At 44.8% G+C, this 19,092-nt stretch overlaps 1 protein-coding gene across 2 annotated transcripts in view; it reads left to right on the forward strand.

Annotated features, from left to right (window-relative positions):
• Positions 1-19,092, forward strand: part of VIT (vitrin) — a 124,912-nt gene that overhangs the window by 40,111 nt on the left and 65,709 nt on the right. For both annotated transcript variants that reach the window (XM_027555001.1, XM_027555002.1), the window contains exon 4: positions 11,732-11,888. In XM_027555001.1, the coding sequence (XP_027410802.1) occupies positions 11,732-11,888 (157 nt within the window). The remainder of the gene's footprint in view (positions 1-11,731; positions 11,889-19,092) is intronic.

Consider the following 19,092-nt stretch of genomic DNA (forward strand, 5'->3'; position numbering starts at 1 on the left):
CAGAAGGAGCTAAAAAATCAGTTTAGTATCACCGAAGTTTAGAGTGGGAGGCAGATGTGTTGAAATGAGAGATGGAGGGGTAAGCAGGCACCAGATCACAAAGAGCTTTGTTACTGTATCCAGCAATTTACAGTTCATCATGAGGGCAATGGGGAGCATTTCAGTGCAGGTTATTTAGGCTCAATTAGCAGAAATCCAGGAGAAGGCAATGGCACCCCACTCCAGTACTCTTGCCTGGAAAATCCCATGGACGGAGGAGCCTGGTGGACTGCAGTCCATGGGGTCGCTGAGGGTCAGGCATGACTGAGCGACTTCACTTTCACTTTTCACTTTCATGCATTGGAGGAGGAAATGGCAACCCACTCCTGTGTTCTTGCCTGGAGAATCCCAGGGACGGGGGAGCCTGGTGGGCTGCCGTCTATGGGGTCGCACAGAGTCGGACACGACTGAAGCGACTTAGCAGCAGCAGCAGCAGCAGCAGAAATCCAAGGGCAATTTACGCAAGAAAAAAAAGGAGATTTGGGCAGGACAGGAAGTATCTTGCAGAACCCAAGGCTGGAAGGGCAGATGGAACTCACTGGGACTGTACCCCAGGCAGAAAGACCCCAAGAATTGGTGCCGCCACTCCTCTCTATATGTCTGCCTCACTGCCCAAGCCCCCACCCGCCCAGCCCACCCCCCGCCAACTCTGCTTCATGCAGACCATGTCTCTCAGTCCTGATTTCAAATCCCTGAGAGAGAAACTCGAACTGCAGCAGCATAGGCTGGGAGGATGGTTTTCAAAGAAGAGTAGAATGATTAGGGTTGTGTTAGGGAAGTAAGACAATCCTGCCAGCAAAAAGCAACAAAATCCCTTCCAAATATATGAAGAGAGAAGAGAGAGAACACAATATATTAGTGAGTCAGTACTACACATAGACACGTGTCTACAGATAGGATGAAAGTACCTACCAAGTCTCGACAGAATTTCACACCAACAGTGAAGTGGAAGACAGAACAATTACAACTTATCTTAATTCCAGGAAAGACAAATGCATGTACCTGCTGTGTCTTTGTATACCCAGAGAGCCCTAAGCTCCTTCTGGAGCTAAGTATCTAAGGATCAGAAGTCTGGAGACCTTGCACTCTGATGCCTGGTGAAATTTGAGAGACACTAGATTAGATGCACATAAGGTCAGGGCTGCTTATAGACGCAAATGTGAAACCACGGTTCTTTCAGTGCACTCCGTTTCTCTCCTGGCCCACCCTCAGTTCTCCCCAGTGTTTATTCAGGACTAAAAATCTTCACCACCCAGAGGGCTCAAGGTAAGATAACAAGGGAGAGGTCATCTGAGAGTTTTGCTCAGTGGACAGTTTACTGACACCAATTTGCATGTAGAACTACTTTCTGCTCCTGAAGATCTAGTGATCAGACATGGTGCCATGAGTTGGCAGAGCCGGATCTGAAATTCAGGTCTCTGTGAGGCTCAAGCCCAGATGCTTCCCAGTGCCTTGTCCCAGACTAGCCAGAATTTAGGAATGAAGTATCTGGTTGACCAAAAAGTTCATTTGGATTTTTCTGTACCATCTTATGGAAAAACCCGAATGACTTTTTTTGGTTAACCCAATATCTGTTGTTTAGAAGCAGATGAGGTGCTAAGATAATCAAGTGCTGACCAAATAGGAAATAAAAGAGATGTGGGACAATAGAGGAAATGTGGGAAAAGGAGTTTCTTCCTTTGACTTGGCCTGAGACCTTGGGCCACACTTGTGTATCTCCTGTCTCTGCAGAGGGTTACCGTTACTTTAGGTAATTGTCACTTTCTCTCCTTACTTCCTCCGCTTTCTCATTTCTTTTTCTTCTCAATTCTTTTTTCTTCCATTTCTTTGGTCTACCCATCGCCTCCCAGGGGCCCCTTTGGATGTTGCTCAGCTTCATTGGCGGACCTTTGGACCAAGAAGGTAGTACGTGTTGAAAATAATCTCACATGGGGGTTTTACAGAAGGGAAAGCAAAGATAAAAACAGTGGAACTAGTTCTTGCAGCCCTGCTCCTCCCACTCACGTATGACCATTCATTCCAGGCCAGCATTTTGCTGTCATGTACAGAGCTGTATTGGGTACAATTTTCTTCTGTCACTTGGCTTATCACATGACCTTACTTTATAAATCAAATCAAGTGTGATTCCAAACTGCCAATTGCCAAGGGCTGAGATATTAAAATTCCCTCATTAGTGGGCTTCCTCCTGCCCAGCTCCAGTCCTCGGGAGCCTTGTACAATCTACAGCATTCAGGGAGAGCCCCTGCACTGCTCAGTGTCCAAACCCACGTTACTCCTAGAAGCTGAATAGCTCACCTGTTTCATAAATGGTGGGATCTTGGAAATGTGGGGAAGCCTCATGCCTAAGGTTCTACCCAGAGGGGCACCACCCCAGGTATTGTCCCAAAGTGATGCTCACCCAAGGCAACTGTTAGGGAACAGAGGCCTTTCCCTTACTGGGACCTACCCGATCACTCCCACCTCCCAGTCGTGGAAGGTCATTTTCTCTCCATCACTCTTTGGACTGGCCAAGCCTAATCCCTCAAACAAGAAGGATTTAGAGTACCTAATTCCCAAAGTCTTGAGGGAGGGTTGCCAGGTAACCCCTGCCCTCTCTCTTGCAACCATGAGCCCCAAATAGGAGAGCACAAAAATCTGACTACCTCCTTGGAACAGTAAGAGGGGAAAATACAATAAAAATAAGCATGTGAGTATGAAGAAGGAAATGGCAACTCACTCCAGTAGTCTCGCCTGGGAAATCCCATGGACAAAGGAGCCTGGCAGGCTACAGTCCGTGAGGTCGCAGAGTCAGACATGACTGAGCACACGCACACAAATGTCTTAGTAAATTAACCTGCTGTATGGTGCCGAGTAAAGTTTACCATTCCGAACAAAATGAGAGTTTTATCAAGTTTTTTACACAGGTGACTTTTTCAAGGCTCTCATTTTCCTGCTATGTTTTGGAGCCATAGATCCGACCTTACCCACAGGCACATCACTGACATATTTAATCAGCATAAACCTATTTACACAGTTTCTAACAAATGGCCAAAATGCGGTTGCATTTTTCTTGATCGTTGAAGACTACAAATAAAGGTTGAAGGATTTAGTTGTGTTCATGAAACTCTTCTCCTAAAGTAGTCAAGATACCTTGTGGATTTTAAGGATTAACTTCATTTATGTGTAGATTTCACCTTCAAAAAAGGCTTTCTCTTCAACTTATGAGCTTTTTAGTCCATACTGTAATAAACACATCATACTTTTCCCCATAAGTTATGGGGAACAGCTCTAGCAAAGTCCCTGACTGGCAGAGTTCCTATGCTAGAGAGAGAAAAGCTTTTAAGTTGCAAAATCTCTTCCATAGCATTTCTACATGTAAGGAAGCCCCAGGAGAGCTCCAGAAGCATCGGACTTAGTCTAAAGTGGGGTCAGATGAGATAGTGTTACCCAGGTGAGAGTAGTGATCATTAACTCCAAAACATTATTGCCTGCCCATTCTGCAAAGTCTCTGACTTTACTGAGCACCCGATCTCACATAGGGTAAAATAAAATTGTGCACAGGAAAGCCTTCCTGGACCCAACAGCCACTGCCAACACACCAAAAACCAGTTTACATGGCTCCAGGGTACGCTACACTTCCTCTACTGTTCACTTACTGCACATTATTATAAGAGCTTTAAAAAATATATATGTATATATATATGTAATCTGTCTTTTCAACTAGATCAAAATCACCATGAACTCATAATTAGTGCTCATTAGGTATTTGCTGGATGAATGGATAAACAGCAGAATGAAATAGAACAACAGCAGTGAAACAAAACACTATAAAATAAAGCAAAATGTGGTAAATGTTACAAAAGAATAATAAGGGGACTACAATAGGATTCAAAGGGCTCCCAGGTGACACCTGCCAATGCAGAAGGCATCAAAGATTTGGGTTCGATCCCTGGGTCAGGAAGATCTCCTGGAGGAGGGCATGGCAATTCACCCCAGTACTCTTGCCTGGAGAATCCCATGGACAGAGGAGCTTGGTGGGCCACAGTCCATGGGGTCACAGAGAGTCAGACATGACTGAAAAGACTTAGCACACACATATGATAGGATTCATACTGGTTTCTTGAAGGAGTATTTGAGATAGGACATGAAAAATCAATGGAATTTTACAGCCAGAGATAGGTGGGAAGGCTTTCTAGGCTTTCCATATATCATGAGTGAGATGGCATCTGGAAATAGTGAGTGGCATGATTTGGCTTGACTGTTGGGGCATCACGGGAGATGCAGCTGGAAGATGGGTTAGGACTAGGTAATGTCAGTCTGAGAAGCTTTGTTCTTTGCCATTCTTTAGAGGGTGGGGACACTGAGAGTGTTCTGAGCAGGAAATCTACATGATGAAGATAACAGTCTGCAAGATAAACAACAGCAAGATATTCCCTGCAGGCAGTGAAACCACATTCTGAAATATTTCCATTATACTGGAGTCTGTTGAAATAGTCTTAGCTTGGGGTGAAATGTATTACCTTTTACTCACTTAGTTCTCTCCAGTAAGTTAACCTTAATACCATGTAAAGCATGAAACTATTTTTGCAATCGACCTTGAAGGGGTGGATAATTCCCAGAGGTACTACCTCAGTATGAGGAGGTAACTGTTCTGCTGCTGGTGCTGCTAATGCTAAGTCGTGTCCAACTCTGTGCGACCCCATAGACGGCAACCCACCAGGCTCCCCCGTCCCTGGGATTCTCCAGGCAAGAACACTGGAGCAGGTTGCCATTTCCTTCTCCAATGAAAGTGAAAAGTGAAAGTAAAGTCGCTGAGTCGTGTTCGACTCTTAGTGACCCCATGGACTGCAGCCTACCAGGCTCCTCAGTCCATGGGATTTTCCAGGCAAGAGTACTGGAGTGGGGTGCCATTGCCTTCTCCGGTAACTGTTCTGGGACTTGGTTATTGATAGTATTGGAGCTATTGAAGACATACGCCTCTGTGAGTGTAGGATTTGGTATAGCACACACACAGCTTCCTCACTGAGCTCATATGTTGTCAGCTGTAGCAACTGGTAAGTAACCCCCAATGTTTTCTTGCTCTTTAGGTGTTGGTACCAAGAACACACTTGGTTCCAACACGAGTGTCTTCACACAGACTTGTGCCTGTGCCCTCTCTCAAACCATGAAAAAGGAAGTGGATTAAATTCTAGTCCTCCTTCTGGTGTGTAGGTGAGAAAGAAGGCCAACTCTCTGCTACAGAATTTTAGTTGAATAAATTCTACTATGGCAATCCTCAGAAATAATAGACAAAGAATGCAAGGAAAATGGCACTAGAAGAGTTGCCTTGCAAGTGTTTGGGATAAATGCACAGATGTGTACAGATACACACAAATGCACACTAACACACTCACACAGACAACCTATTTACAAGACATTTCCTGTATTCACCCACTGCTGCTGCTGCTGCTGCTGCTGCTAAGTCGCTTCAGTTGTGTCTGACTCTGTGCAACCCCATAGACGGAAGCCCACCAGGCTCCCCCGTCCCTGGGATTCTCCAGGCAAGAACACTGGAGTGGGTTGCCATTTCCTTCTCCAATGCATGAAAGTGAAAAGTCAAAGTGAAGTCAGTCAGTCATGTCCGACCTTCAGCGACCCCATGGACTGCAGCCATCCAGGCTCCTCCATCCACAGGATTTTCCAGGCAAGAGTACTGGAGTAGGATGCCAAAAAGAATGCAAGGAAAATTGCACTAGAAGAGTTGCCTTGCAAGTGTTCGCGATAAATGCACAGCTGTGTACAGATACACACAAATGCACACTAACACACCCACACAGACAACCTATTAACAAGACATTTCCTGTATTCACCCACTAGTGGTTGCCAATGATCTTTAAGTTCAGAAAAGCCTTGCAGGATTAGAGCAGGGAGGCAACAATTAGCTTCTTCTCTTCAGTAGTGGGAGAAGCAACCAAGTGGAGCTGGCAAAGCTATGTGCCTGGAGCCCCAGGGCGCAGGTTCAGGGCCTGGCTCTGCTACTTGGCACCTGAGCTTGAACAAGCAAACTTCTCTCTCTGGAAAATAAGGACAACATGCCTCTCAGAGTTTTGTAAGAGTCAAGTGAAAATTATTTATTACAGTCCTTTCTAAATTAAAAGTGGGTTACTTTTAGGGACAGCCCTGGCAGTCCAGTGATTAAGACTCCACACTCCAGACTCCACACCCCACACTGCAGGCAACAGGGTCTATCCCTGGTCAGGGAACTAAGCTCTCATATGCCTTGTGGTGCAGCCAAAAATTTTTTAAAGAGTAGGCTATTTTTAGACATACAAATTTCTGCAATTGCCCAAAAGCTGTGTCACCACAGGCATATTAACCTCTGTCATTCAATCACTCTTTTATCTGTGGTGTATGGATGAAGGTGTTTTCTCAAGGCTGATAAAAACACTGGCTAGAAGGACCAATCTTTATAGGCTTTTTGACATGCTTAGAGCTGGAGCTTGGATTTGTTTATTGAGGCAAGTGTCTGTGACTAGCTTTGTCTTTATAAACCATTTTCATCATATATCCTAGGTTTCCCTCAACTGTTGCATCCTGAGAAATCTTTTATACAAAGGGGAAAATACTTATTTAACCCCCAACACTCCCCATGGAGGGGACTATGGAAAGGCCTTAAAGATTTTGGAATTTTTCCTAAAGGCAGCAAAAAGGTACTGATAGCTTTTGACCAGAGATTCAACATGGTCATCTAGCAGTCACACTCCTCGGTATATATCTGGACAAAATTGTAATTGAAAAAGATACATGCATCCCTACATTCATAGCAGCACAATTTACAATAGCCAAAATATGCAAACAACCTAAATGTCCACCAATAGATGAATGGATAGAGAAAATGTGGTGTATTCCCTATATATATAATGGAATACTACTCAGCCATAAAAAGAGGAAAATAATGCCATTTGCAGCAACATGGATGGATGTAGAGATTATCACCCTAAGTGAAGTAAGTCAGACAGAGAAAGACAGATATCATAGATATCACCCATATGTGGAATCTCAAATACAACACAAATGAACTTATCAGTGAAATGGAAACAGACTCACAGAGATGGGGAAGAGACTTGCGCCTGCCAAGAGGGAGGAGGTGAGTGAGAGAAGGACTGGGCATTTGGGGTTGGCAGGTGCAAACTATTATGTATAGGATGGTGGCTTCCCTGTTGGCTCACTGGTAAAGAGTCCGCCTGCCAATGCAGGAGACGTGGGTTTGATCCCTAGTCCGGGAAGGTGCCACATGCCTCAGGGAAACTAAGCAAGTGCTCCACAGGAGAAGCCACCACAGCAAGAAGCCTGAGTACATAACCGGAGAGTAGCCCTCACTCACCGCAACCAGGGCAGAGCCCAGGCAGCAACAAAGACCCAGTGCAGCCTGAATACATACATAAAAAATTTAAAAAATGATTATGTACAGGATGGATAAATAGTAAGGTCCTCCCATATAGCACAGGGAACTATACTCAATATCCTGTGAGAAATGATAATTGAAAAGAATATATATATATATGTATAACTGAGTCACTTTGCTGTACAACAGAAATTAACATGACATTTTAAACCAACTATACTTCAGGAACATAGATTTTTTTTAAAAAAAGATTCAACATAGTCAAAGACTGTTTAAGCAAAACGGAAAAGAATCTTTGCAGAAGAATTTGCTGCCAAGGAAGAATTAACATGATCTGGTCACTGGTGTCAGGATCAAGGAGAAGGAAGCTTTCATCTTAAAATTTTATTTGGTGGTCATTTTGCTTCATTAACGTTTTTGCATGATTTTATTAAAAATAGAATTTTACTCTAGTTGAATATCACAATCCGACAAAATTAAGTTTCAGATCAAAACTGCTTATGCATAAGTGCTTTTATGTTATAATAACTCTTTCTCATTAACAGCCAGGAGGCAAGCTTATAACAGCCTTCTCTAATTGATGAAATTTGTTTTCCCGAAGCGATGTGGTTTGCCTGGAAAACCACATTCACAGAAAAGATGAATGGAAAATAATCAGGAGATTATAGAGTTTGATTTGGCCTCTACATCATTGGCTTATTGTATGTGACATCATCCAATAATCACTCTATTATTAGGTCAGGCAGAAAATCCAACTTAGAGCAGAAATATCTGCAGTTGTGCCTCTAAGATCCCAATGTTGCATGAAAGTGGAGGCTCAGACAGTACCTGTTTTGCTTCTGAGATCAGTACAGCAGACCATTGCCTCAGAGAACAACATCTAAAAGTTATCTTCAGTTCTTGCCATCTGGGTTGCAAATGGTTCTCTTTTCCCTGTGTCTAGTGCCAAGGTCCTCTGGGAAGAACAGATTCTGAGATGCCCTCATGTGAGTTCCCTCGAGAAAATGATAACAGTCCTGAGAAGGGGAGGTAACCTTAAGGAATCATATGAGGTGGGAGCAGAGGAAATGGCCAGGAAACAGGTCTCTGAGCAGCTTCCACTCGAGTAGTTCTGGGCTTCCCCAGGAGCTCTGTAACTTCAGCCCAGGGTTCTCTCACTTCCACTCACAAAAGTACACTCAGAAAGGAGTGAAATCAAGCACATATAATCAAGCACATTGGAAGAACAGGGTGCAATGACAAAGCATGTCTAAAGGTCAAATATTTGTTCAATTTGTACAGAAAATTAAGCTGGAGAGAGTGAGCTAATTATAATTTCAGACTGATGGCCAAAATCATTGGAAAATGTGATATCTAAATCCAGCCAACAAGAAGCAGGCATTTGCATCTTTTTGACCACTCTCTGAGTATATGGAAACCACAGTTTATTTCTTTACAGTATTTTCCCAGTTATTTGTGAAGCAGTCTGTTTTCTTGCAACCTTCTAAGAATCTTCCATCCATCCACTTAAGGCCCAAATGAAATGATTTATCTCTGGATTTCCTCTGCATACTTTTGAACTATCCCACTTTACAGCTGATAGTTAGCAGAGGCAAATTACTATGTACAGGATGGGGGCTTCCCTGGTGGCTCACGGGTAAAGAATCTACCTGCCAATGCAGGACACACAGGTTTGACCCCTAGTCTGGGCAGATCCCACATGCCTTCCCAGAAGTTTTCCTTTTCTCTCCTTCTCCTCTGTTGTTTAGGTTCATTTTCATCTATCTTTGTGTTTCCTCTCACAAGTGTGGAAATAATCCTTCCTTCAGAGGAGAAGTCAAAATTAAGGCAGCTCGAGAAGCGTCTGCCTCAGGTCTGAAGGGAGCAGGGAGGCACTGATTTGGCAAGTAAGGCTCAGGGGACAGTGAACGGTACATCTTCCAAAGTACATGAGCGTACATGCTCGATTTCATTTTATCCCCCCTCCCACTATCGTGGGGTGAACTAATTCACCAACTGCTAATCAATCCAACTGGATGCAGATAAAGCAGAAGATCTTATTGAAGGGACTGCCCCAGGCCTTTGTGAAAGCAAAACAAAACAAATTCCCCTCAAAGGAAGGGGCTAGTTGAGGGCGGGAATTGATGAGCAGGAAGCAAAATATTCCCATGTGACACTTTCCCCCTTGTCATTTTAAGCCAACTATTTCATGGAAAATTCTACTGCCTGTGCACCTGTCTTGCTGTAGGTTGGATCACTGTATGACACTCACGCAACAAGCTTCTCCGTAGCACCCCATTTACAACTCCAGAAGAGCTGGGTTGGCCTTCCAGGAGGTCCAAAACCTCAAAATGCCAAAGTCACGCCCACATGGAATCCCAAGGCACAGAGCTGTCACTTCCTACTTCACACAACTAAGAGCCAAGAGGGAATGCTTTCCTTTTCTTTGCATCCAAGGGAGGAGCTGCATTCAGGAATGGGGCAGTGATCTGCGGAAGGGAGGAGAGTTGAACGCATTTAGTTATACACCCAGTGATCCCACAATTAACCAGTTTAAGGAGAGGCTACTCAGGCATCTTCCATCCTCAAATTGTCTCTTTAAAACAGTGCTCCAAGACTCAAAATAGTCCACGCAGCCTTGAGTATCGGGGTTTAAAAGAATGGAAGATAAAAAGAAAATAACTGGAGAGGAAGCAGCCTGTGGTGGGGAGAATGAAACCACAAAACCATTTTAAGCGCGGCGCTCCCCTCCTCCATGGGGACCACAAATTGTTTTAGCCTGTGATCACACTCAGCCCCCGGGCTCCCAGGAGGACTTCCATGCTGGCCCAGCCCTGTGTGGCCAGGACTGTCTGGGAGGGGTGTTTAGGAAAAGAGCGGGAGCTCTAACTTCAGTCCTCTCTCCAGTCTGAAGGAAACACAGCTCTGATCCATTCAGGTACAAAAGAGTTAAAAAAAAAAAAAAAGTACATTTTGGATACAGCTGGAAACCATTAACAACTCTGAGAGCATCTCAGTAACCCAGTTAGAGGATGGGTGGCCTGGCAGAGATCCGGAATCTATGTTTGTAATCACTGACTCTTACCACTGGGCGGGGCTTTCTTTCCACCGCCCACCCAATGGAGACATCATGGCCATCTTCAACTGTCCAGTCCCTGCCTGCCCCTTCCTTCAAGGGCAACTTCATTTACTAGAAAGTTCTTTTTAGCAAAAAAAAGAAGACTCCATAGAAACCTCCCCTTCAGTTCTTGCTCAGTCCTACTTGTGACTTGCCTCCAAATGCTCTGCCAGGCAGCTCTCGCATCTGGTGGTTTCCAGTTCCCTCCTGCTTACTCTTTGAACGGTTGTTTGTGTTTCAGAGTCTCTTCTAGAGAATACATTCCTAGCTCCTGGGCATCCTCTAGGAGGCCTTTTCATTCAGGAGTTTTGGAGGGAAATTTTTTTCAGGGAAGACGCAGCCACACCCCCCTTTTAGGTACTTCCAATACAGCATCTACACCATCTTATCCCTAAGCAAGTTTGGGGCTCCAGCAGCCTTGCCAACTGACTACTGCTAGGCTGGCTATGGCCTCACGAGGCCCAAGAGGAGGGAGGCTGAATGAATGGGCTTCCCCAGGATGCCCAACAGGGCAGTCCCCAGCTTTCCACTGAGTCTTGAGGAAGAGGAGGAAAGATGACTCCTACCTTGACCCTGGAGCTAGGACCCAGCCTCAAGGACCAAGACAAAAGATCGCTTTCATTACCTATCTCCCCAGTTCAAAAACTCTCCAACGAGTCCCACCTCGTTCACAGAACACACGCACTCAAGCTGCCTCCTCCTGCCTGGCCCTGCCCATCCCTGTGCTCCCCGCAGCTGGGGTCTCGGCTACAGTAGGCCCACCTTTTCCTAGCCAGTCCCGCCGCAAAGCCCATGCTCTCTAACTCGCCCTTCCCAAATACCTTTCCTTCCTCCTGCGAGGTTTTCTGAGCATTTCCTCTTTTCCTGGGCTAGCTCCGGAGCATCTGAAAAAGCAGTATTCTCCAGCTGTGGACTCACACTGACATTTCTGGCCACTGGAGTTGGGTCTTTTCCCAGAGTTCTCTACTCCGATTAATTAATTGTTCGATTAAGCACAGGAATGAGCCTCTTGTTCTTGCTCTCAGCAGGTTAAATGCAACGGACAGAGATTGCTCTTTTGGCCTGAGGAACGTCCTAATTACCTCTCTGCTTTCATTATACAGAGGGGATCCAGGATCAGCCCAGGCTCTGGCTTTTAGAGATCAAGTAAATGAATAATTATAACCTAACAGTCACCCCATATATAAGCTGCTACCACAAGGTGTAATCTTGACTTCATTTTGCATTCCCAGCTGTGCCTCAGATCAGTTGTGATGTGAGAGCTGGGAAGATAACGAACGTCGAGTTCATTGTGAAGTGTCCACCAGGATGCCAAGACCCCAGGTACCACGTTTACGGCGCTGACGTCTACGCTTCCTATTCCAGCGTGTGCGGTGCTGCAGTTCACAGGTAGGCAACGCTGAGTTACTTAAGAACGAGCTGCCAGGGTGTGGGCGGGGAGCCCCGGGCGCAGGGCTGCCTGATTAGCAAGCAAAAATGGACAACTCTAAATGAGCATTCTGTGTTTTATCTAGCAGCCCCATCCCAGAGGATGACCCAGAACCTGTTCATGGCCCTGGATCTCCTTGCAAATCTCTCTAGAAAGAACTGACTTCTCTTTACACATGAGTGAGAGGGGAGGAGAATCCTACTCTTTTGTGTTCACAACGAAGAAACCAAAGTTCTTGATGATGTAAAAAAATATTTTCTACCTGTATGTGCTGAGCAAGGAAATAATAGGGACGTGACTAAGGAAGGCCCAGAGGTTTAGAGAAGAAATGTCACAGCTCTCGTTGATGGCTGGAGACAAATGGGAACCGGAAACAGTGAAAAGGAGGGGGACAGTGGTCCTGACTGGTCAGCTGTTGGTTTGGGATCCAGGAAGAAGGAAGCATGACTGTGTCACTGCCTAAATGAGGCAGGCAGGCGTGACCTTTGCAGAAGCCTCACACCTCTTTCACTTAGGCGTGGAGTCAAAACACAGGGGAAGGTATGTTTACTGAATATGTTTGATAATAAGGCTGGTGGGTGGATGTCCAGCTCTCTACCTGTGTTGTCTAATTCAGCCCCCACAACTCCCCTGTGTGCTATCTACCACTGTTATCCACCTCTTAAAGGTGAAGAGAGGTTGAATAGCCTTTCTAAAGCCACATCATTGAAAAGTATCAGAGTGGGGATTCAAACTCAAATCAGTACTCCCGCTTCTATTCACTACCCAGCACTGCTTTGAGATGCAGCTCTCAAGTTTGGGCTTGGCTGCCAGATACTGGCTGAAGTTTCTTACTTATTCAAGCCTGTGGCATCTTTTCGCTTTTCTTTATTTGCAAGCCAGTCACTTGATCCTTCAGTTGTATCTCTGCCAGAGAGAGGAGGGACTAAAATTCATTCCCTTTCAAGGTCTCTGGGCAGTAGCCTCGCTAAAATTTGCAGAAGCAATGAAAAAAATCTCTGCCTAAAATAAGCCTGAAGAGTTACTAATAGACTTCGTCAGCCATACTCCTTTTCCCATCGGCACACAGAGATGAAGAGCTACCTGGTTTTTCAATGGGAGAGGGAACACAAAAGCTCTGCTGCTGCTGCTGCTGCTGAGTCGCTCCAGTCGTGTCCGACTCTGTGCGACCCCAGAGACGGCAGCCCACCAGGCTCCCCCGTCCCTGGGATGCTCCAGGCAAGGACACTGGAGTGGGTCGCCATTTCCTTCTCCAATACAAAAGCTCTACTAAGGATAAATAGAGGAACATTAAAGAAACAAACACCAAATTCTACTTCTTAACTCCAAACTATGAAATAAAAATATTTTGCTTTCACCCTGACATCAATTTTGTGCAGCAAGGCAATATGCAAATCTACACGTGAATACACACACACTTAGGCTTGCCCCCCAGGATCACTTGTTCAAACACTCATGCCTCCTACCTGCGTTTGAACACACATATGTGCTCACACACATGCTAACACATGTGTGCATGCCCTCACAGCTCCACCAACACCATCAGCACACTCTGGTTTGTGTTTGTGTAGACACTGATATCTTCTGTAGAGGCTGAGCCTATCCTAGGCCTGCTTGTATTTTTCCGGGTTGACACTTGCTTCCTCTGGCATTTGCTGTCTATCTCTTGCCTTTCCTTGTTTCCTGTGCAATACAGAGCCACACGAGTTCATATGAGCTCACAAGATGTCTTCATAATGACAGTAACCCCTTACACAGAGATCCTCTCCCTTGCATCACCTCAGCCCTACGAGGCTGCTGTTAACATTCTCAGAAGTGGATGTCAAAAGTGTCTGACTCTGCAACCCCGTGGACTGTAGCCCACCAGGCTCCTCCATCCATGGGATTATCCAGGCAAGAATACTGGAGTGGGTTGCCATTCTCTTCTCCAGGGGATTATCCCAACCCAGGGATCAAAACAGGTCCTCCTGCATTGCAAGCAGATTCTTTACCATCTGAGCTACCAGGGAAGCCCAGAGGGAGGCATAGAGAGGTTAATTAAATTGCTAGTTATTTCCAGGATTAGAACTTGTATCCCCTGGCTTCCAGCCCAGAGCCCAGGTGATACATTTAGATAAGAACTGAGGGGTCCCAGCATTGCTTAATATACAACATGAGGACATGATGAAGTTATAGACTTTGGAGTAGTTAGAGTTGGGAAAGGCTTTATGCCAGATGAACACACCTCTAGGGAGGAAATAGGAATGGCATTGACAAGAACCAGGACTCAGCAATATCAGTATTTGGGGTGGAGCCTAGGAACTTGCTGAGAAGAATATAGATGAGGGTAGAGGGACTGCAGAAAAGAGCTTCGCTGTTTCAAAAAAGATTTGCTGCTAGAGCAACTGAATACCTCATGACTTCTTGGACCAATGGCTGATATAGTAGGAGACTGGAAAGAAGGAATCACTACCCATAAGGAGGATGTATAGAAGTCTTAAGGGAAAAGAGATAGGAATTTTGGATTATATCAGTTCCGTTTTTTACAAACAGAACAGGTCTCTTTTCAGAAGGAAGGATTAAAGTCAGAGGATAAGAGTGGGAAATGCATAAGGGACCATCCATCACTGTCCTGCCAGAGGCCCATGCAGTCAGAACTGGGAAACTGGAGAGGGCATACTTTGGTTTAGAAATTCAGATTTAGCTTAAAGGGTTTAATTTTCATATAATGTATGATAATCAGATGCCTTATCATGAGTGATCCCCTTGATCTTTCAAACCAAAGAGATAATGAACATATATGAGGCATCACATTCAGGCTCAGTCTTGGCCTGAACTAACTTCTGTGTTTAAAGTGGGACCAAAGCCTGGGAGAGGGGAAGAGTTCTGAGATGGGACAATAAAGAGGCCATCTTCCTGCTAAGCATGGATTTCTGACCAGATGCCATCTTGAGAATGGCAGCCAGCAAAACCTGACCTCGTGGTGGACAGCCCCTTTCCTCCAGGCCACGATGCTGACCCTCAGCTTATCGTAGTGTCCGGAGGGTCAGGGAGGAGGTGACCCTCAAGGCCATGTTCAGCATCATGCAGGGTGTCTGAGGAATGCAAAGGAGTAGAACTGGTTTTGCTCTTTCAGAGAATGTGTATGAAGCGTCTCCGCCTCAATGAGGATACAGGTGAGGTTTTATTGACATAAGTTCTCCAAACTTCCTTGGTTCTGAGCCCCTAAGTGTGTCCCAAGTGCAACCACAGGCCTTCAGGCTCTCCCCCTCCTCTGGTGTCTCCTGTGGTGGTCTAGCATCCCGTGCATTCCTCCCCTGGGACAGCTGTCACCTCCTTGAGTTGACAGACCACTCCCTACCTTATGCCTCCTCCAGAAGGATATCTGGAAATACGCACATCAGATCTCTCTCTTAAGGCAACAGGAAAATCTCATGAGAAGACAAGAGTTCTTTGTCCATGCCTTTCCCAAAGTCTGGGTTTGGAGTCCTCTATAACTGCAACAAGGGATCTCCACCTCCCAGTCCAGCCTAAGGACCCCCAGGCCTTCCCCCATTCCCTTTTTAAAAGCCTGAGCAAAGCGAAACTCGGCACCTCTTCCTCTGAGTGGCAGCTACAGTGCTTCTGACTTTTAAAACAAGAATGACTGCTTGCACATTTCCTCAGTACAATGGAATATAAATCCAGGGACAGAAAAATTTCCCCCAGGAGAAAATAAAAAGAGCTATTTCTATTTCTATTTACTAGTTATGAATAAGGGACCATGGGATAATTGGGATAATTTTTTAAAAAATAATTTCAATTGTCAGCCCATGCCAGTGGTGTGCTGGTCAGTGTTTACCAATTAACCCTCTTAAAAGGAGGAGGGGGTAGATGCTGATTTGTCAACGTCTGTAGTATAATCACCCACTGTGGCTGATTTCAAGCTACCATTGTGAAATGAACCCCTTGGCACCATCCTGAACCTAACAACCAGCTTTCACGAGTCAGCATGAGGGGCAGCCACACAGAGACAGGCCTTCGAACACAGAAGCAAAACTAGTGTCGTCCCATAAGAAGATTTCCATTCCATTTGAGAGAGAAAGTTAACTCAAGGAATTAATAAAAATAAAATCAGAGTCATCATGGAAAGACAAGATTCAAAGGCATTGTTAGGAAGTGAAGTGAGTGAAAGTCGCTCAGTAGTGTCTGACTCTTTGCTACCCCTTGAACTGTAACCCACAAGCGTCCTCTGTCTATGGAATTCTCTAGGCAAGAAAACTGGAGTGGGTTGCTGTGCCCTTCTCCAGGGGATCTTCCCAAAAGCAGGGATCAAACCCATCTCTCCGGCGTCTCCTGAACTGCAGGCAGATTCCTCACCATCTGAGCCATGGAAGTGGTGTAGCAACGTCATGGAGAAGGAGGCACTGGGGAGACTCCCAGGTTCTCCAGAGCAGAGAGCAGCAACAGAAATGTGGGAGTGGGAATCCTGTGGTTTGTCAGCAAAGCTGGGACTGACCTTGCTACAGCTGGGAGAGTGAGGGGCCCTGACTGAGAGCGCCCCAGAGAGGGGCGGGCAGGGTTGCAATGCTGTGAAGGCGAGATGGGGGCTTGATGTGCAGAGAAGCCTGTAGCTTTTGAACTCTGAGAGGCAACTGTGACCATGTGGGGCAAACCTAAGATTCCAGGTCACTTAGATTTGGGTTCACATCCCTCCCTTGCAATTGAGAAGTTACAAATCTGGAGTCACAAGACCCTTCGACCTTCCTAACCCTATCTCTGTAAAGTGGGAATGACAGCATTCCCTCTGCTCCACAGCCAGTAGGTTTGCTGGGAGAACTCAGTGAGATACCATAAGTGGGAATGATTCAAAAGCAATTAAGGATTTTATATGTCAAGTATTATTATCACTTTCTTTCCTTTTGAGCTGTTAGGAAGTTGAGTGTTGAAAGTTGTTGACTCACCATGGAGGTGGGAGGGAAGGAAATGGCAGCACTCGATCCTGTACAGAAGGAAGGGTGTTGATAGGAACAAATCTAAGGACTTTTTCATTCCCCCATCCTGTCAATTACAGATGCCCAAGGGAGCCATGTTAGGCTCTGGGGCAAGGAAATGACTTACTGGAGCCCCTGCTTCAGTGGAAGCAAAGAGGTAAATATGTCAGTTACTGTCATATCAGGATGTAAAACCTCCAAAATCCTAGAAATTAAAACAATTTCCAACCTTTGGGGACTCTTTTAAATGAGTTTAGTTTAGCTTACACACCTTCCCTTGCCCAAAATAAAAGGAATAATGTGCTTTTAAAAATATTGTACCACCCTTTCAAATAGTTGAAATCATCCTGTGATGTCACACAAAACCAAACTGGAAATTGTCAGGAAAGAGGTTTTACATCAGGGAGAACTAGTAGCAATTAAGACATCAAAGAGAAACTTGTGAAGGAAAAAGAAATAAATAAAAAAGGATTAAATTAAATAATCATTTATATATATATACATATGCATACATATATATGTATTGATGCTTTTGAACTGTGACGTTGGAGAAGACTCTTGAGAGTCCCTTGGACTGCAAGGAGTTTCAACCAGTCCATTCTAAATGAGATCAGTCCTGGGTGTTCTTTGGAAGGAATGATGCTAAAGCTGAAACTCCAGTGCTTTGGCCACCTCATGCGAAGAGTTGACTCATTGGAAAAGACTCTGATGCTGGGAGGGATTGGGGGCAGGAGGAGAAGGGGACGACAGAGGATGAGATGGCTGGATGGCATCACCGACTTGATGGACGTGAGTCTGAGTGAACTCCGGGAGTTGGTGATGGACAGGGAGGCCTGGCGTGCTGCGATTCATGGGATCACAAAGAGTTGGACACGACTGAGTGACTGAACTGAACTGAACTGAACTGATATGTGTGTGTATATATATATATATATATATATATGAGAAACTAAAAATAAGAAATCTGAAGCATGATCAGGTCCTGTAATATGAAAGAGAAGGACATTAGACCTGGAGGTCAGCTGCCAGGCCATGTGATGGAAGCACCATACATGGGGTTGGGCTGCAAGGTGAAGGTTTTCTTGCTCTTCCTGCTTTCATATCTCTAAATAAAGATGGTGGCTGAATATCACTAATGAACATAGATGCAAGAATACTCAACAAAACACTAGCAAACTGAATCAAATAATACATTAAAAAGATCATCCACCATGATCAAGTGGGATTTATCACAGGGGTGTAAAGATTCTTCAGTATCCTCAAATCAACTGGTATGATGCACCATAGTAACAAACTGAATAATAAAAATCAGTATGATTGTCTCAATAGATGCAAAAAAAGCTTTTGACAAAATTCAACACACATTTATGATAAAAACTCTCCAGAGAGGGGGAAAAGAAGGAACGTACCTCAACATTTCTGGCTCAATCTGCCTGCAATGAGGGAGACCTGGGTTTGATCCCTGGGTTGGGAAGATCCCCTGGAGAAGGGAAAGGCTACCCACTCCAGTATTCTGGCCTGGAGAATCCCATGGACTGCATAGTTCATAGGGCCGCAAAGAGAAAGAAAACCAGCAGTGGTGGAAGGGTGGGATGAATTGAAAAAGTAGCACTGATATACATACATGTATATTTATACACACACATACACACACACTGTCATCTGTAAGATAGCTAGTGGGAAGTTTCTTTATAGCACAGGGAGCCAAGCCTGGTGCTCTGTGATGTCCTAGAGAGGTGTGATGGGGGGAGAGGTGGGGAGGGAGGCTCAAGAGGTAAGGTATGTACACACACACACACACACACATATATATACATATATAATTATGACTGATTTTCATTTTGTATGACAGAAACCAATACAGCATTATAAAGCTATTTTTCTCCAATTAAAAAAAATTTGGAGACTTCCCTGGTGGTCCAGTGGTTAAGACTTCACCTTCCAATGCAAGGAATGCAGGTTTGATCCCTGGTCAGGGAGCTGGGATCCCACAGGCCTTGTGGCCAAAAGATCAAAACATAATAAAACAGAAATAATAATATAACAAAATCAATAAAGACTTTTTTTTTCAATAAAGACTTTAAAAAATAAATTTGTAGCTGATTCATGTTGATGTATGGCAGAAACCAACACAATATTATAATTATCTTCCAATTAAAATTTTTTTTAAAATCAATGGAAAAAAATGGTTAAAGATTTATAAAACTAAAAG

This window comes from Bos indicus x Bos taurus, chromosome 11 (assembly GCF_003369695.1).
Source record: "Bos indicus x Bos taurus breed Angus x Brahman F1 hybrid chromosome 11, Bos_hybrid_MaternalHap_v2.0, whole genome shotgun sequence".
NCBI classification, from domain to species: domain Eukaryota; kingdom Metazoa; phylum Chordata; class Mammalia; order Artiodactyla; family Bovidae; genus Bos; species Bos indicus x Bos taurus.